The 20153-nt window shown below is 42.3% G+C and overlaps 2 protein-coding genes across 9 annotated transcripts in view; both read left to right on the top strand.

Annotated features, from left to right (window-relative positions):
* Nucleotides 1-2344, top strand: part of PIR (pirin) — a 100648-nt gene extending 98304 nt beyond the window's left edge. For 6 of the 7 annotated variants that reach the window (XM_030573499.1, XM_030573492.1, XM_030573482.1 and 3 more), the window contains 2 exons: nucleotides 193-259; nucleotides 1908-2344. In XM_030573499.1, coding sequence (XP_030429359.1) covers nucleotides 193-259; nucleotides 1908-2023 — 183 coding nt within the window. In that variant the 3' untranslated portion in view covers nucleotides 2024-2344. The remainder of the gene's footprint in view (nucleotides 1-192; nucleotides 260-1907) is intronic. The other variant, XM_030573514.1, reaches the window with a different exon arrangement.
* A 156-nt stretch (nucleotides 2345-2500) lies between these two features.
* The window catches only part of VEGFD (vascular endothelial growth factor D), a 38870-nt gene continuing 21217 nt past the window's right edge, over nucleotides 2501-20153 (top strand). The window contains exons 1-2 of one of the 2 annotated variants that reach the window (XM_030573450.1): nucleotides 2501-2524; nucleotides 3234-3263. In XM_030573450.1, the coding sequence (XP_030429310.1) occupies nucleotides 2516-2524; nucleotides 3234-3263 (39 nt within the window). In that variant the 5' untranslated portion in view covers nucleotides 2501-2515. Of the gene's footprint in view, nucleotides 2525-2564; nucleotides 3264-20153 lie in introns of those variants that run through there. The other variant, XM_030573442.1, reaches the window with a different exon arrangement.

The following is a 20153-nucleotide window of genomic DNA, read 5'->3' as shown; positions in this document are numbered from 1 at the left end:
AGCTTTATTTAAAATTAAATTAAAATGCAGAGCCCCCTGGACCAGTGGCCAGGACCTGGGCAGTGTGAGTGCCACTGAAAATCAGCGCACGTGCCACCTTTGGCACATGTGCCATAGGTTGCCTACCCCTGATCTATAATAACATAATCTAAATATATGTTGCTATTTAATGCATTCCGTTTATCAATTTAGGGTCCTGAAATAAGCCATTTTGTGTTAGTCGCTGGGGAGCCGATTAAGGAATCCGTGGTACAACATGGTAAGCATTTCTAGTAAACAAACCACTGGTTGGCTGGTTGATGGTTTTGTCTTGTAAACTAGCAGAAAGAATTCCAAGGATGTGCGCCATCTCCCATACCTGCCAGCTTTTGGAGCCTGTTATGTTCCTCTCCATCACAAATACAGTGACTGAAAATTAAAGTCAGTGCCTCCCATGTTCCCCAGCCAGCTTGTTTGTATATGAGATAGTGCTGTTGGACTCAAGGTGTATTCTTTGTATTTCTGTATTCTAAAAATATAATATTCTATATTTTTAAAGTACTATACTTCTCACTTTTAGCATGTTTTCCATCCATGTTTGTTTGAAACATTTTAAAAATAACATGAACCCTGAAAAAACTCTCATGAAATCCATTAGGGACTTCACTATTGCTATTGATTTTTTTTTGTGGGGGACGGAAGTGCTCAGATACTAACATGATGGGTGACAGTTGTGTACTGGAAAATGAAAGACATCTGAGTCAGGACATGGTGTGGTGGGCAGGGGGAAAGTTGGGAACCATGGGTGCAGATAGTATGAGCAAGCTGTTTCCTAGAAAGTCAGTTAATTTAGAGTTTCTCCACACTTCTGTTGACTTTCTTTGCTTTGTCTCTGCCTTCATTAAAAACTTTAAAATCTGATTCAAATCCTATTAAAGTCAACAGGAGATCTTCTCTTGACTTACGTGGGCTTTGGGTCAAGTTCTTAAAGGGGAGTCTAAATATAACTGTCTGAACCTGCAGCATTTTACTTCATTTTGTAAATATGATGGAATCTGTGGCCAGAAGGGAGCATTGTGATCATCTCCCCTGAAACACAGGCCATAGAACTTCCAGAGATACCATTGAGAATTTCTGCACTACTAATAATACCTAGGTGTTAATATGGCACTTTTCGTCAGTAGATCTCAAAACCCTTTACCAAGGACATCACTATCTTTATCCCCATTTTACAGATGGGGAAACTGAAGCACAGAGAGGTGAAGTAACTTGCCCAGGTCGCCAAGCTGGGAAGAGATGCCATATTTTTCAAGTCCCAGTCCAGTGCTCTAGCCACTAGGACATACTGCCTCCCCACACTAGAGCACACTGAAGTAGTGCCTCCGAAGGGAAGTTTACAGTAACGCAGACAGGGTCATGTGCTGTACTTGGGATGGATAGCAGTGTGGGAAAGAGAGCAGAGAAGCCAAATGTTAAATGAGGCATTTAAGTTTAAAATATTTTTAGATTAAATAGTATTTGAATTAAAATGAATAGTTTAATTAACTGATTATAATGTAGTGGGGAAAGGCACTATTCATACAGGGTGAAATTCCCCCTTTGGCAAAGGACCTGTTGAAACCCTATGATTCCCCTTGCAAATGGAGGGAGGGGAGTGGGGAAGGGGAAGACACAGAGAGCAGAAGACTCAGCACATCCTGACTGGGGAAGGGAACTCCATGCCATCCCTGAATGAAGCAATACAGCAAGGTCAAGCCACAATCACTGGGGATCAACTGGTTGGCAGGGGTAGAATGTTGCATTCAGAAAACAGATGGCAAAAGACTAAAGCCACAAATAATATAACAATGTGTGTTTCAAAAATAATTTCTCTATTAACTAACAGATCACAGCTGAAAATATTGGATTAAAATTATTTTCTATCATAGGGCCATTTGTGATGAATACTCAGGAAGAAATTATACAAGCAATTGACGATTACAGAAATGCAAAAAATGGATTTGAGAGAGCTGCCACCTGGAAGTCAAAGATAGGAAACCAATAATCTGCAATGTTAAGAGTATAGCTGGGTGTTTCATATTTACATCATTAGGGTCTGATCCTGCAAACCCTTACACATGTGAGTAGTCCTGTTGCCTTCAGTGGAACTACTTATATGAATAAAAATAACTGGATCAGGCCAGTAGCGTATATTTAGTATACCTAATTACCAAGGTGTGTATGTGTGATTAATGTTTTTTGAGGGTTAATACTACATTTCTGCATATATATGTACATGTGTGTGGAAATGCATTAAGTGATTTTGTTTTGGTGTACAAAAATATATTTCTCTTTTGCTGCAATAAAGACTCTTATTTTAAATCTATTGCTTCATAAGGTCTCTTTAAAGAAAATTATTTATTTAAACTACTTACTTTCCGTTGTGACACTCCATTAAGCAAATCTTACAGCCCAGAAGATATAAAAGAGTATGTAGTCATCTCGGGAACTAGCTATTGTAATGCGTGTGCTGTGGAAGAACGTGTGCTGAAGTTTCATGTTTCAGGTAATCTTTTTAAAATAATGGCAGTCTAGATTGCATCAGTTAGTTTAAAAACTGCAATGCTATTGGTAGGGACAGAATGGGATTAGAGCCAAAGTTTGACTCTGTTTCTGCCAAAGTCTGTATCAGATTTAAGACACATGCTTCTGCAAGCTTCCACGAAGGTTGTGAAAAAAGTTTTAATACAGAGTTGGATTACAGCTCTCTGTAGCTCAAAACATTGGCCGTTATACTACCATCTTAAAAGGCAGCTGTAACACAGAGCACGGAGTATAGCATATTTTTATATTTTCTGGACCACAAATGAATTGAGTCCTTTTGTGAGTCTAGATGGGAGATCAGTTAATAACGTTAATGTGAATCTATACCTGGTTACTTGTGAGAGTATCTGATAAAACCAAGCAAACCCTTAAAAACTTTTTTCAAATGTATCTAAAGAACAGTCTACGAAATGACATTGTCTAGGTGAATTATAATTGTGTTGGATGAGACAACAGTTATTTACTTTCTCACGTGCATATTCTGTTTGGATTTACAACTGAAATTTTGGAAGCTTTTTTTTTTTAATTGTTGCAAGAAATGCATTTCGAAACAGAGCCTTCCAGCTGTATGATATCAACTGCGTAGTAATCTGTGGAACTTAAACATCAGAATGTACAAACGGTGGGCAACCTTGAATATTTTCATGGTGTCTTTTCTGCATTTCCTGCAGGGATCTGATTATGAGTATGGACCTGTGAAGGTAGGTGGGCTTTAATTTACTAATACAGCTAATCTCAATTTGTCTGAGAATACATGAATTGCATTGCATGAAGTGGCGGTAGTGTCTAAATGATTTTTGTTTGTTTACCTATTTGGTGGTGTGAGTTATTGTTGTTCAGTTACACCGATATCAAGTAAGCAGAGAGGAACCAGTATTCTGTACTAAATAGTTTAATCCATAATCATTGTTTGATAGTTTTGCCCTTTTAAATTTGCCTTATAAAGTTTCTGCCTTAAATAAATCCTTTAATATCGGTTTTAAAAATAAAAAATTAACTTGAAAGTCAGAAAATTTAGAATTTTTTTAAAAAATAGATGCTCCTTATCATTTTGCATTAGTATATTATCTAGGGAATTACATACAAGGTATAGTAAGATTTCTTCTGAAGCACTTGTTCAGTAATTTGCCACTAATTAATGTCTCTTCTCACTGTTGTTAAAAGACTTTATCCAGATTTTTAACCTATGCTGTGACAGATAATAATACAGCATATTGACCAGAGATTCAGTTTTCTTCTAAATGGGATTTGTACATTGAAAATTAAGACGAAGCATCCTCATGAATGTGGGACTTTTCAAATCTGACTTTTTGAGAAAATGTAAATACCCCCCAGACAGTAATTTCTAAAGGAAACCAAGAGTCAAATAAGATTCCTAGTTTGTAGAATTTCCAAGTCACAGTTAATCCAGTGTGCTCCTGAGACACTAGCAAGTCCTTGTGACATTAAGGAAAAAAAACAACACCAGTTACTCTTGTTCTTACTTCAGAGAATGTCTTCCTTTACTAAGCAATGACTACATACTAGTCCATAAAACACACTGAATTTTGACCTCTGTTCCAAGAGGCTGGGTTGCACACACAAACGCAGAGATCCTCTACAAGAATGTCAATTAGCATTAGTGCATGATATGTGTTTGAGAATGACAAATGACTAGTCCCTCTGCATCCTCCTGGTATGAAGTTTTAATTTACATCGTGAACAGTCTTAATTTGAAACAGTGAAGACTAGTATAATCAGTTTGTTCATTTCCTTTGCACCTTGATTGACAAATCATTGGTTTCTTCCATGGAGATGACTAAACCTGTATGTGACTGGGTGCACAACAGAAGTAAAAGATATGATGAGAACTCTGTCTGCAGATGCAGCACAGAGTGCTAATTCAGTATATTGATAGTCCAATAGTTATGTGGGTAAAAAATCTTTCACTGAATTTTGTAACAGTATATGCTCCCCCAAGAATAAATACAATGTCTTATTTAGCTATGATATTCTTAATAGCTTTTCTGCACACTGTATGTACTATGATGCCACTGTCATACAGTCTTTTCAACATATGTACAACTGTAATGGTTGACATTTGGCTGCACTGTCAATTAGTCACAGTTTGGCCATAGCATATTACTGCAGTATAAGACCAGTTACTCTCCAGCACTAACATGAAGGTGTGGTGTAGGTCACTCTAAAAAAAGATCTGTGTTTCAAGTAGACTTCGCCGCATGATAAAACCAAAGTTAATTTCTCTGCTTTCTCATACTTGAAATATTCTTCTCTTTTTTTGTGGAGAGAGAGATTAGTGGTTGAGTTTTAAGCACATTTAAGTTTTTAGATATTTTACTTCTTGATATCAAGATTTTGATATTATTTTGGCATTTACTTCAGATGAATTTCCTAAAAATACAACTCTTTAATGTAATGATGTTTAACGTAATCCATAGATTCCTAGCCATTAGGGGGAGAAAATGCCATTTGATTAATCTAGTCTAACTGCCTGAATTTTGCAAGACTACGATCTACAGCACTTCTACTATTGTCTGGCCTCTTCCCTTGGTAGTTTAACCACTGCCCAGTTGCTCCTTTTGGGTAAGATCATCTCTTCTGTTATGCCGTACAGAAGGGAGTAAATGGACCTAAGAGGCCATGTGGCGAGGAAATATAGCTATGTAGGATCATATTGTGACTTATCTGATGCTATTTAACTGTTAAAGTATTTCTCCTGCTTGCAAGTAGCAGCTCTGTCACCCCAGAGGGTTGCATATGTAACCAAGGATGCTGTGAACATTACTTTAGTTGCAGAACACAGAAAATATATAGCAATTCATACTATAAACTTCTAAAGCTCTTTTATGTCAATGAGAGCTGTGATTGAGTAACAACTGCAGAATAGAGAGGTGTGTTGTATATTAAAAATTACACTCACATGCCGTTAAGGAACATTAGTTGGGTTGCAAAGTCAAGCATGCAAAAGTTAGAAAATACCAGAATTAAGATTGATTTTTGCGTGCTTGACTCTGCAAACCTAAATAATATTTTACATACAAAATATGTATGGAATTTCCCAAATTAACCCCCACCCCACAAAAAATAACATAATGTGGTATCATATTGCCATCCACATAGTTCATCAGCAGGGTTGGAACCTTTAGATCCACCACAGACCTCTGCCATTTGAGGTAAGAGAGTAACTAATAGCAATGGTAGGTGTCTCCTCAGTGTGGCCCAGTGCTAGAGGGGGGGATGAGATACACACTTTGCCAGTAGGTTTCACAGATATTTGCTGACTGCAGAGGAACGTTGAGAACCCCAGGAATTTTGGGTTGCATTCCAGGCTCTGTAGGGCAGAGTCTTTAGTGGGCACAGACCCTTCTGCCCATTCCCCCTTCTCCCCACCTAGGATTGCCAACATTCCCTTATTACAAGGGACGTCCATTATATTTTCATCTCTGTATAACAAGACCAGGACTTGCTGAGTGCTGCAAAAAGTAGATAGAAATATGCCTGGTGAATGTAGATGATGCTTATTAATTATTATTGATGAAGATGATACTATCAGGAGAAGGGGTAGGGTGGGGATGCTAAGAGAACAGTCTCTTATTTTTTAAATACAGTGTTGGGAATCCTACAGGCCTCACCCCAAGTTGAACCCTTCTGCCCTGCCCAGTCTCTTCGCTACTCCCGGCTCCTCATGCCAGACCCATTCTCCTCATCTAACTGGTATTCAGTTCTCTAACTCCTCATCCCACTCCAGGTATCCTTGCCCAACCAGACCCAGTTCCTCCCCTCCCAGCGTCTCCATCTAAGCTGTTTCTCTCCCCATCATCTACTCACTGATTCTCCTTCCCATCTTCCCAATTCCCACCGGTTCCCAATCTCAGTCTCCCATCCTGGGCTCCTCCTCCATTCTCAGTGTCCCCACTTCACCAGGCTCCTTGTCCAGCTCTCTTTGCCCAGCCTGTCTCAGTTGTCCCCTCACACCTTGGCTCCTTGCTAGATATGTCTCCCCTGCCCAGTAGTTCCCAATCCCAGCCTTGACAGTTCCACCCTCTCTTGCCCCCCAGCTCTGTCTCTGATCCCAGTTCCCTGCCCCAGCTTCAACATTTCCCCCGGCCCTCCCATTTCCCTCCCTGGCGCCCAGTTCCAGCCACCATCTCCCTTCCTGCCAGCCTCCAGTGCCAGTCTTCCTGCCTCCACCTTCGGCCCCTTATCCCAATCTCCTCCCCACCTACCCTCAGGTCTGACTCTTGATCCCTGTGCGTTCAAATTAGGCAATGTCCTTCTCCACACTGCCTGAGCCCAGAAGATGGAGCATTGCATGCACCAAAGGGACAGACTCCCTGCTTTCAGTTTTGGGGCCTGTGCCTGGCCCAGCCACCCTTAGCTGCAATTACAAGGCAAGTCCTGTTCACTCTGGGCTGCAGCATGCTCAGTGCAGATGGAACCTTTAGAGATTTCAGCTGCTAAACTCTAAATCATCTCTACAGAACATGTGAGAGCTGTGCTTTTTCAAAGCCTGATAATTTGGGTGGATTTTCATGCGAATGGCAAAAGGCACATTCCTGACACAAAGGCCACCTGCTTATCAAACTTCAAGTAACTGCTCCACTGCCTGCAGGGAGCGGGAGCTTCTAAGTTAAAGGTCACCAGTTTTTTTAACATGAGCTAAATGGTGTATTTTTCTGTAAACTCATTCACGGAAATGGCTGAAGCATTTTGGCTGAAACTTTCCAAAAACAAAATTCAGCCAGAGGCAGACTTTAGCCAGGAAAAAGTTCATCCTGAACAGTTAAAGTTTGGTAAAGTTATGAGCAACTGAAAACAAAGTCTTCTAATGGGAAGTGTGAGGCATCCTTCATAATAGATAATGCTGCCAGCCCCATCTAAAATAATGGCAGGCATCAGTAGTGACTCTACAGCGAAGGTCGTGTTGCGATTGGCACAAAATTGGAAATCCTTCTAATTCACACTTTAATGATTGGACCCAGGCTGCAAAATTTGGCACACTGGCTGTTCAGACAACAATTGCATTTTCCATGTCACTTTTTTGAAGACTATTTATTAATTTTTGCAGAGGAAACATTAAGAAATGTTCCCTTGTTGAAATTTTATCCTGACAGTCTCTTATTTTTAGGAATCTGCTGGCTAAATAACTCCAACCATCTTTTCCTATCTCTCTCCCAGAAATTCTCTATTTTTAAGTATCACAGGCATAGGTCACTTTTTCCAGAACTTTAAAATTAAATACTAAGAGAGCTATTCCTTTTATTCATCATAACCCAATTGATCTCCACCAAGAAAAGCCAATGGAACTGCTCAGATCCGTCAGCTACTTCTGTTCTCTAACACTACAGCTGTCGTTCCTCATCTCTGAAACTTGGCCTTCAACTTTCCCTGCCTCTTTTCACTCTCTGCCAACCCCTCTTTGAAACAGAGAGATGAAGCCTAAGTTGTCAGATCCACGCCCACCTCTCCTATTGAAGTCTGCTCCCTCTGACAGACCTCCTATAGTTATTAGAGAGGAGCCCTGGGCTTACAGACCTGAGGAAGACCATTGGACTGGAACTCCTCTGCTAAACTTAACTGCAAGGTAAGGGATTCTAGATATTCCCCAGCCCCATGAAAACCACTGTACCTTCTCTAATTACTCATGCATCCACACACAGTTAAAACCACCCATTTTCTAGGCACTCCACACTCATACAGTTGAATCTGTAGAGGCTGTTTGCAGTCCAACAGTCTTCCGGAGGCCCATCAGACTGGGATTCCCACAGGAGGCTTACCAGAGGTAGAAACTGCCTCCAGAGCACAACTGATACATCCATGCCTGTGGCATGGCCCTCACCAGTCCACCCAGCTTGCTCTGCTGCACAATGTTGAGAAAGGGCGCCGTGGGTCTGTCTTCAATATGATCTTCATCTTGGGAGGTACATAGCTAGAGCAGGCCTTATGCCTCTGCGATCACAGGGAGTGCGAATATAAATGGTCTTCATGCAGGGTGCCCAGGGAGGAGGGAGGTTCTGTTTTTCCTTTCCAAAAGCCAGTCATGCTCTGTCCCTTAATGACTACACTGGCATTGTCTTTCAGACAAAAAACTATGCATCAGTGCAGTGCCACCTATAACCCTGCTGTTGAGGTCAGGAAATTGGAAGCTGTGGAGTAAGTGTGTGTGACATTAAATTCTGAGGCTGACCTCCTTAAAGATGAGCTTGTAGGATGCAACACTCTGAAAAACCAAAATCCAATTGAAGAGATTTTTCAAATCTAAAACACAACATCCTAGCTCCTTCTCAAATTCCAGCTGTGATCAGTGGCTGTGTTCTGCAGAAGATTTTGCCCACCTTTTGTAAAAAGATGAGTCAGTGAATTTCCTATCACATCTGACTCTTTCCTTGTGGAGGCTACAATACCTGGAAGCAGAGTCTAGCACACAGTGACCAACAGAAAGGGAGTTTCAAGGCTGCTGGAAAACATTCCCCGCTTTTAACTAGGCATCTCTTCAGCGTTCCTTACACCTCACTTTCTATAGCAGTTAGCAAACTGTTTGAAACCACCAATATGAAACAGTGGCTTTCAACAACAGTTCTTGCTTTTGCTGTACCTTTGCTGATGTTGATTTGTGATGACTGAAGTTGATAGTCACTATGAGCAATGTCTTACAAAACCTGCACAATGTTCCTATGCTTCCCCTGAAGAGTACAATTTCCCTCCAGTAAATCATGGAGAAAGCCGGTTTGTTCCTGGCTTCTATCTCTCATCAACTTTCAAAGCAACACAGGAAGATTAAAGCAAAATTCTGTTTTATTGCCATCCCACACTGCATTAGTCCTTGACTCTTTTCTTATCCATTTGGAAAGGAAACTAATAATGCTGTTACCTTAGATAGCACAACTCTTGTTCATGAGAAACAGCAGGAGAAATCCTCCTGACTGCACAGTCTCAGTAGGAAATGTAACGTCTGGAGATTCAGCAGACCTCTCTTAATATTATGAGCTGTTTAGGGTAATCAAACACAGGCTGGCAGATGCTTTCAATCAATCATTAGCTGTTTGAACTAAAGACAGCAGCTAACTAAACATGGACATCAATCTTGGTCCACAACTGGAAGGCTATAAAACTGGTGGGGAGAAGCTATGGTAGATGGAGAGTAGAAGACATTTTTAGACAATCGTGCAGGGGTCACCATTCTGCTGGTTGGTGATCACAGTGAAATAAAAATAAGCAAGTAACTTGGATATAGCAAACATTTACTTATTGATGGTCTTCCTCTGCATCCCTTACTCATGCCTGGTCTACATGAGAGATTTGCTTCAGCTGTACCACCAGCAACCAGTCATCAGTGTTGTTGCACTGGTGCAAACTCCTAGCATAGACAAACAAATCAGAAACAAGGCTAGCCTGCTTGAAAATGGGATAAGCTACTCTGGTGCAAAGTGGGGCTTGTAGCAGGTTTGCCTGTCTGCAGTAGTGGCTTTCTACTGGTGCAGGTACTCCAGCGGCTTGCTGCAGTCCCCAGAGTGGATGAGGCCTGAGTAGCGTTTACTCACACGCACAGTATTGACCACTCACCACCCACTTGAAGCAGCGTATTCTTATGCACCGCTTTAAATCTAGATTTCTTTTTGTTGAGGGCTTTTTAAAAATCATTATCTTAAAAAACCTCACATAGCAGTTGTGTTGTTATAGTGAAGTGACCATGGACAATGTTTATTTTAAACCCTCTTGATATAGCAAGTGAGTGCACTTATAAAAGCTGACCACTGCTATATAAAAAGGGGCTTTAAAATAAACATTGTTTTCAGTCCCTTGGGCTAACTCCTGCCCTGAAGGCACAGCCATAGTACGCAGTGGAGGGGTGCCCGACTGCCCCAGGTGAGCAGTAGGAGGCATTCTGCTCCAAGGAGGCAGGATATCTCTCAGAGCTCGCTGGCACACAATGAAAGCACATGTGCAGAGCTGTCCCTTGGGTAGGGAGAATCGGGGCACGTTGGGGGGCCCCACGCTTCAATAAAATCGGGACTGTCCCGATATTTAGCTCTTTGTCCTGCGTCCCAACCGATGTACGGTCGGGACGCCATTTGTCCTGATATTCAGGTGGGGAGGTGAGGCAGAAGGCAGGCAGGCGAGCAGGGTGAGGAGGTGAACGATGAGGTGACAGGCAGGCGGATGGCGAGGAGGAGACCAGCGGGCGGAGGGGTGGGGTGGGTGCCCTGGATGGATGGCGAGGAGATTAGTGGGGAGGTGAGCAGCGGGCAGGCGGGTGAGTAGGCAAGTGGCAGGTGGACAGTGGGGTTGGGGGTGAGGAGGCGAGCAGTGGCCAGGTGTGCCAGGTGGATGGTGAGGAGACTAGCAGGAAGGTTGATTTATCCTGGGCCCTGCACCCCCCAAGGATGGCCCTGCACATGTGGTACTACATCCTTACTCCCCTTGCACCATGCCCGTCCCTTTGGGGCTACTATGGATCTGCCCTGTCTCCTCCCCATCCCCTTAGGGGTACGGTGCCTAGCCCTTGCACGGACTGCAGGGGCAGGGCAGAAGGAGAAAGGCCCTTGTGACATTCCCCCCACCGAACACTGTGCACCCGCATGAGGGGCGAGCAGAATTTGGATTTTCATGATATCTATGCAAAGTAGTCACGGTTTTCTGTGTGTATAGATAGCAGAGCAAAAAAACACAGCATACTAGTTTGCTCATGTTCACATTATTCTGCTTGCTGAGCTGCATTTATGTGCCTACTCTTCCCCCCTCCCTCTTCCCTCACCAAATATGATTTCTAGTGTATGACTTCTGTCTCCTCAGCTGGTGATACAACGCCCTCTAGGGTCCTTGGGATCTAAACAGAACTGCATCAGGTAGCCAGCTGGAGACATGCTATGGAATGGATGACATTTTGCAAGACTGAATGGGCATCACACTGAGGTTTGGAAAGGGACGATTCCAGGGCTTGTTTTGCAAGTGATTGTATTTCAGCCATAGGCACTTTTCTAGCTGTGGGTTTCATGCTGCACCTGATGACACACCTGCAGCACCACTGACTGCAACAGTGCTGTTTGCGTGGATCTTAAGAGTTAAGTTTGGCTCCTGTTCAAGTGCAAGACGTTTGCACCTTGTTGGCGTACTCTTTGTAGTGCTGCCAGTGAAGAGTGATGCACACAACTGGTCAAGCCCTTTAATTTCAATTAGGAACATGATTCAGAAGCCTTTTCCTTTGGATACTTGACTGACCGGCTAGGGAAATATTACTTAAGAAAAATTACAGTTCCAGGAAATTGTATGCATGAGGGAGAGGTAACATAATTTCAGTCAGTGATGGCAGTCACTCTGCATTATACAGTGACATTTAGAAATCCTGCTTCTTTGATTGGTTAGTCACAGTTCTAAGTCATTGATTAAAGCAACGCACGTCAGAACCGGATACTGATGAGAGGACAAAACAACAGAAAGCTCCACGGCATTAAAAGAATATTTGCAATGAATAGTATCAGAGGGGTAGCCGTGTTAGTCTGGATCTGTAAAAGCAGCAAAGAATCCTGTGGCACCTTATAGACTAACAGAGGTTTTGGAGCATGAGCTTTCATGGGATGAAGTGGGTATTCACCCACGAAAGCTCATGCTCCAAAACGTCTGTTAGTCTATAAGGTGCCACAAGGCTCTTCGCTGCTTTTGCAATGAATAGTGCATATTCAGATTCTCTAGCTCACTTCTTCATGTCTGGGACAGTCCAGAATCATTGTCCTGGGCCTTGCAAATGATGGACAGTTGCCAGACTCAAATGGCAACTCCCTGGAAACATTCATATACCCCTGTAATAGGACATTTCTTGACATGTGTGCCCCGTCACAGTATTAAATTAGCTCCTAATATTCTCTGTGATACAATATTACTAATCAGTGTCTGGAGTGGAATTCTGTACTGTTCCAAGCCTAATGTCAATTTGGAAAGAAAATATTACAGCATCACGGGAAAGTATGGGTGAGTATGATATTTATTCAAACAATGGTCCAAAGAGTGTTTTAATAAGAACTACAAAGCAGATGGTACCATTTAGCTCGTACTGACTGACTTAGACAATCCCAGTGCATTTAGGATGGAATTCACTGATGCCCCTTCACATCCTAAGCTATTGGATTTTGCATGGGGAAGCATGCGTGTGCGTGAGAAGGGGGTATGGAATCCACTACCTCAACTATTGTGGGCTAAGACGGGGCAGGTCCCCACCACCTCCAGCCCTGCTTCTTTCCTCTCTCTGCCTCCCAGTAGCTGCCCTTCTTGCTTCTCCTCTCCCATCTTCTTCTCACTGAGCTTGTCAGTGGTTTCCCCTTCCAGGAGCTTTAGGAGTCTCCCTCCAGTTTTTTTCTCTGGCTCCTCCAGTATAAGCAGGAGGTGGTCTGGCTGCAGCAGCTCTCCTCCTGCCTGTGCGGCTCCTTAGCCCCACATGGATCCGGACTGAACACTTAGAGGAGAGGGCGTGGGCAGCACACATACATTAAAAACAACAATAATAATTGAGATGAAAACATGGGCCCCAATCAGCCACCAGCCAAGGATGGATGGAATGCAGTTGGCATCTTCCCTATTTAGGTACAGTCCCTGGAGCCGTCCTGAAGGCCACTAAAAGCGCAAAGAATTGCGGGAGCACAGCTCCATGCCTGCCACATGCTACCTCTGCCTTGGAATGGTCCATGCAGCCAGCCGTGGTGGTGAAGCTCCCCATAGCAGTGGACCTTCCATGGAGAGAGATTGAGGTTGTCCTATGACTCCTTTGCACCAATCTAGCTAGAGTATAGGGACAGCGCTGCGCTGCTCCATTAGGCCTATTCTTGTTAATTTCATATTTATCTGTGGGACTGCTGTCTCTGTGATTAGCCTCCAGAATGTTGTGTGGTTGTGTTCTCTTGGCCGACTCTGCTCTGCAGTAAGAAAACCAAGAGATCTCTTATTAGAGCAGTGTGAAATGTTTATGTTACAAACTCCAAACTCATTGAGAGCTTGCTATCATTCATAAACCTTGCAACCTGATTCTGAGAAGTAGTGTTGTTTAAATGGGAGAGCAAACTGACTCCCTAAACCCTCCATGACTCCTTTCCGCAAGCATACACCCACATCCCCGCCTTTTACTACAAAAGCTACTACTGGCTAATGGGGGGGGCAAGGGGGGGGTGGGGAATATATTTGTGAGATGCCTTTTGATAAAATATTAGCAGCACTTAACTGCAGCAAGCATGACAAAAAATTGAATTGACTTGAGTTTATTTATGGCTTTACCTTAAAATCTGGTGAAAATCTGCAGGGTTTTTTGTTGTTGTTTTTTTTGCTTCCTTTGAGTTTTTGAGTTCATCCAGTTCAAAGGCCCAGAGTGAAACCCAGAGATAGAAGCCAAAGCACATTACTTTGCATATGTCTCTGAGGGCATTGATAGTATAAGCATGCTGTTAAAGTGCTAGAAGTCTGATCTGCATTTGCTGTAGCTTTACAAAGGATGCAATTCCAGTGGTGAAATCAATCAAACTATAGAACAGCTGCTTCCTTGAAATTACAATATAACTAATATAGTTTTGCTGTGAAAACACATCATATTCAGCTAAGCCAGTAGCCATTTTATGTCCATTTTGTGGCTATGAATGTGAAGATTAAGAAGCAGAAGATTAATTAAACCTCCTATTTCATAGAGTCAGTTACTAGGATATGGGAGATAGGAAGGAACTTTTCCTCATGCATGGGATCGCACAGTTGGAACATGATAAGCATGTTTCCCTGTCTCTGAAGTTTTAGGTAGTGGTCCAAGAATGTGCTGCCAAGATTTTAATGAGGGGCTCCATGAAATATTCCCCCTGTCAGTGATACATGTGACATTCCCTGGGTAGAATACTCCCCCTAAGACAAATCCATCAATTCCATCCTCCCTCACGCAAACTCCAGACAAAAATTGATTAATTTTACATATTTTTACTCCCAGAAATCCACCCATTACAGACTTCCCCTCCTCCATCCTTCCATCCCTATCCTAGGCCCCAGTACCTCACAACCCACCATGCTCCAGTGCTCTTCCTCACACCACGCTGGTGGTGCAGACATCTTATCCTGCAGCTTCTTTTACAGCAGTGGTGGCAGGCAAGTTGTCCTGCTCTCTGACTGTAGAGGGGCTGGATGGGTGGAGAGGAGGTCCCTTCTGTGGGTGTGGTCAGTTGGAGAAATGGACCCTCTTTACTTTTTGATGCAGGCAGGTGTCCAATGAATGTGGGAGGTCTCCCCTACCTGTTGTGAGTAGCCGATGGACGTCGCCTAGGCTAGCTCTTGGGGGAACAGAGCTCCAGGCTCCCTCCCAGTATGAACTCTTCAAACTTTGGTTGACAGCTGGACAGGCAGGCACTAATAGGGAGAGAGTTGGGCTGCAGGACTCCCACTAGGTGTAGCAGCAACTTGGCCATGTCTTCTCCTCTTCCTCATGCATTGCTGGAGCTGCAGGGACTAACAGTGCATTGTCTATGTGGTCCTATAGTTACAGGGGGAAGATGCAAGAGGTCATGGCAGTAAAGAGCATGTTCAGAGAGGGCTGAATATGTTAACAGCCTTAGCATTTTGGAGCGTGTTGTGAAACAATTGCTGCTGTCTGTCCATGATTATCACATCACTATGCTGGAGATTTTGGGATATACCCCAAACATAACTGACACAATTTACATAACCAATGTGGGCGGGGGGGGGGGATCTTTTAGTTTTTTCCAACTTCCTGTTGCAGAAATTGAGCCCAGCTGCATATTCTTGTCAATCCTAGCTCTCCATTTGTGCACAACACGTTTACATTTTCAAGGTTATCTTTGCAAGGGAAAGAGCTAGAGACTGCCTTTTAAAAAAGTAAAGATAAAATTCTCCTTTACAGGGCCCCCAAACTGGCTCTGTCAACAAGCGGCTTTTGTGAGCCCCTCCAGCTCATCACTGTATGGGCCCTTCTGTAACAATGACAACAAACTATATGGTCTGAATGATACGGAAATCCCAGTACAATGGGATAGCTTACACTTTTTTTCTAAAGTGTTAGAGGCAGATAGGAATATCCTAAGGCAAGAGTGGTGAGTAGCAATGTTCAAATAACTTAAGTCCATATTAGTGAAGCAGTAAGTAGCTTCAGAAGTGGTTTGGCATAAGTCTGACATGCCACCGGCAAACAATCAAAGCGGGCACTGATTTACAATGTGATCCGTACTTTGCGACTGGCATGCACATTGTGCATTGTCTCTTATCTTGCAGAGCTGTAAGAGATGACAGCATCTGCTGTGCAAAGTTCTGAAATGGTTCAATGAGGACCATTGTTTCCAGGGTAGGTTGAAGCCTAGGAGTTTTTTAGTGGGGTTGGCAATCAGATGTTTGTTTGGGACATTAGCATTATCCCAGAACTTTTTCCTGTGTGCCTCAGGATGGAATGAGGATGCTTTAAGAATTTTAGCCCAATCCCCAAAAACCTTGCAAGATTTCAGATGTGTCTTTGGAAGGTTCTGAAGGTAGTCCTGAATTGGTAAATTCAAGTTGGCCATGGTTTGCCTGTACTCATGAGCTATATGTGTCTCTCTCCCAATTTTGGGTAGGAGCACACATGCCACAATGGAAAACTATTGAATGAGTGTTCATTTTAATCCATTATGGCATGAAGTTGCACGTCCAGAGATTTGGTAAATGAGCTGTCCACTAGACAGGTGCGCAATATTCAACAGCCAAATAATGACCACTTAAAGCTAGAATGAGGTCATGGAACTTTACTGTCTGAGTATTAAGCCGGCTTCCTATAACAGAGTAAGAGGCCATCAAGTTCAGGATCAGCCCATTTCATACAAGACAGCAATGTTAAAATTGGAACTCTATTACTAGGAAGCCAAAAAATGTAATTACTTGTTTAGGATCACGTTGATAATTAGCAAAGTGCTTGATTTGCACATTACTGTAGCTAATGATTATCATGTGTGATGTGCAAATCAAGTACTTTGCTAATTTATAATTTATAACATACTTATAGGCAAGTACTTCACAGTGGATAGTGTTACAGATGGGAATTCATGTGTCATGATTTCATAGCTGATATAAATTCAGAAATATTGTTCAGATGGAATGTCGAGAAATAGAGAATTTCCATAATGCTACTCAGAAATGACATACCATTGCTGGTGATGTCATAATGACTGCAAGCCAGATCCCAGTTTATTAGACATATAGTAAAGCTGGACTCTTGATACAGGATTTTATAGGGTACTGCAGTAGGTTGTTAATAAGGCTATGATTTACTTTTGCAAGTCTGATGTTTTCAAGCTGCTCAAGGTTTTCTCTCATAATTTTAGTACATCTCTACCCTGATATAACGTGACCCAATATAACACAAATTTGGATATAACGCGGTAAAGCAGTGCTCCGGAGTGGCTGGCTGTGCACTCCGGTGGATCAAATCAAGTTCGATATAATGCGGTTTCACCTATAATACAGTACGATTTTTTGGCTCCCAAGGACAGCGTTATATCAAGGTAGAGGTGTATAGAGCACTGCAAATGTGAAAGTCACTGTTTCACGATGTCTACAAAAAAAAATGGACAATTCAGCAGCTGGTTTCCCAGACTACTGCCTATCATGCTGAACAATATTGTCTTGTTTTCTTGTACTTCCCCAGCTACCTGTCTGTATCTATCCATTGTCTCTTGTCTTTTACTTAGATTGTAAGCTCTTTGGGACAGAGACTGTCTTGTTCTGTGTTTGTACAGCACCTAGCACAATGGGGTCCTGATCCATGACTAGGGCTCCTAGACTGTACAGTAATAATAATAGTAACGATGATGATATTGGAATTCCTCGAGTGGAGTTCATGCCACTGCAGAGCCCACACAAGCCTGCCACCATGGCTTAAACCCAAGAGTGGATGGCAAAACAGAGGAGTCTCCACATAATATGTGGGTCTTTGTGTTGGCTTGACATTAGCTGGTGCTGGGGTAGGCTGAGAGGGAAGGAGGTTTGTTATTATCCAAGTAATACCTAAGTAATTCTACAAGTGGAACTGGGTAAAACTTTTTGTGCAAAATATTTTTTTGCTAAAAATTTTCAGATTGGGTCATCCTAAACAATTCACAGATTTGGATCAGTTTCGGCAAATTGTTTTAGCTGGGTATAAAAAAAAATCAGAAACATTGAAATGGTTTATTTCATTCTGGAATGAACCATTTTGATGTTTAATCCCAAAAATGTTTCATTTTGGAATCTCCCACAATTTAATTTTTTAGATGTAAAAACATTTTTAAAACCTCAAAATCAAAAGAAAATATTTCAGTTAATGGAAAACAAACACTTTGGGAACATTTTGTTTCACCAAACAAATTTCACTCTGGCTCAACCCGAAACAAATACAATTTTTTAAAAATGTTTCAGTTTAGCCACTGAACTGAAAAAATGAGTCTTTGCACAACTCGACACACAAGTAGCACAGGAGGTATTTGGCCACATCATCTCATAGGCTCTAGTAACCAGGGTTACCAAGTATTCATAATTCCAGTGGAGGTTGATGGGAGCTATGGGTGTTCCATGTCTCTGCAAACTGGGCCCATAATGGCTATTGACTAATGCATTTTCTGTGCATATACATGCAGGAATAAATATGAATAGAAACTAGGTTATTTTCAGATACACTGCACAAAGACATGCGACACCAAAGTAACTGGCCATTTCAGTGCTGTGGTGATTAATACACAAATTATTTTAAAGGCTGGATCAACCATAGTTGGATAGCATCCAAGCAGCACTGGAAGCTATAAAACAGATAACTCTAGATAAAAAGATTGTGATTTTTTCATCTCACCACCTTCCTCATGACCTCTCATGAATGTAACAGTACTCCTACTTACTTACCAGGACGAAGAAATTCACATCCAGATTTTTTGTCTCTTTTACATTTTCAAATGACAGCTGTAAGCTGAAATTGTCCAGACACTCATGCTACATTGTGAGTAGCACTCTCCCAGGATAATCAAATTAATCTTAAAAAAAGAGATTTATTTCAAACTTATTTTAAAATGTTTGTAACATGGTATTAACAAGATCTCCACTCTGTGTTATGCAGACTCTTTCCTTGTCAAGATACAGCAGTTGGCATCTCTATATAGCTTAGCCATTGAGAAGCTGTATCAGTGCTCCATTAAACAAGGCAATATTATTGAGGTCTCCCTTTCCCTGGCCTGAGACATAGGAGTCATAGCTAAGCTTTCCATTGCTATTTGTGTAGTGCTCATTACAACAGCATCCATGTCTGTTAGTCTGGAAAGCACTGGAATGTTTGCTTAGGTGTGAAGGTGGTGTGGGTAGGACTTTGGGGGAGATGATTTTATCAGTTAAATAAGGTTTTCATGAGGCCTTTCTTGGGTTGTAATGGCAGCCAGTAAGTCCCTCAGCCCGCGCTGCTTCCAGTAGCTCCCATTGGCCTGAAGCAATGATCCGCGGCCAGTGGGAGCTGCTATCGGCCGGACCTGTGGATGGGGCAGGTAAACAAACCAGCCCGGCCCGGCCCGCCAGGGGCTTTCCCTGCACAAGCGGCAACCCCAGTTTGACAAACACTGATATAGAGTGAAAGGTACAAGTGGGACCATCGTCAAATTAATGAAAATGTAACCTTGGTTTTTATTCAAGCTTTCTGTCTCTCATTCTGCACTGGCTATGCTTCACAATGGATACATTTACTTAGGTGAGGAAGCTAATTGTCGCAGTCCTTGAAGAAAGTGGCTTTTGATTTGCAGATACGCTTGTTTCTTTTACAGTTCCTCACATGAATTTAAGACCTGAGTATGTCTTTCTTTTCTTATTACTTTGCACTTATCTTTTTCCAGTTGTGTAAAATTCCTGCATGAGATGCTGAATGGTCCAAAGTCGAAACAAATCAAAAGTGCAAAATCCATCTGTAACAGGCCAGCAGTTTATTAGTCTTAAGCATCCCCACCCTGTTAGCAGATGTTGATCCTGCTGGGAAAGTGTTAGGTGGGTCCTGCTGACTTACTGGTGCAGATGGCTCTACAGAGAGTTAAGATGTAGGGTGTGGGCTGAGCAATCCTTGGGAAGGAAACCTAGGAGCCAGGGAGAAGGTGTTACTGATATTTGTGTCATCTGTTTGTGGATTGTTTTGTTAGTAAAGCCCAATCTCAGGACAGGGCTGAGTTTGCACTTTATAGATATACTGTATGGTCTGTGGACCAGATCCTCATCTGATGTATATCAGCACTTTATTGAATTCAGTGGAGCTATGCCTAATTTTTACTCACTGAGTACCTGGTCTTGTCTTTGTAAATCAAGTTGGAAAGGCCCTTGCTCACATCATCTTCTTTTCCATTCCAGTGTTACCTATTTTAAGGGGTTTTAGGGTTCTGCACACGTCTCAAATTATTAGAGAGAAGATCGATGTTAGCTCTTTATGGCTTCTTCTGGAAATACAAAAGCTATAAGTATCTAAACATCCCAAAGTTGACCTGAGGAATTGTTTCTTGATATCTGTGAGACTATGCATAGCTCAGTGCAGAAAAACAGATTTTCCTCTTACTGTTGAAGGATAGCTTTGGAAAATCTGAGAGTTCAGTGTTATGGAA

Source organism: Gopherus evgoodei, chromosome 1 (assembly GCF_007399415.2).
Source record: "Gopherus evgoodei ecotype Sinaloan lineage chromosome 1, rGopEvg1_v1.p, whole genome shotgun sequence".
Classification (NCBI taxonomy): Eukaryota; Metazoa; Chordata; order Testudines; family Testudinidae; genus Gopherus; species Gopherus evgoodei.
The sequence above is the reverse complement of the archived record's forward strand: the minus strand, read 5'-3'. Positions and strand labels throughout refer to the sequence as shown.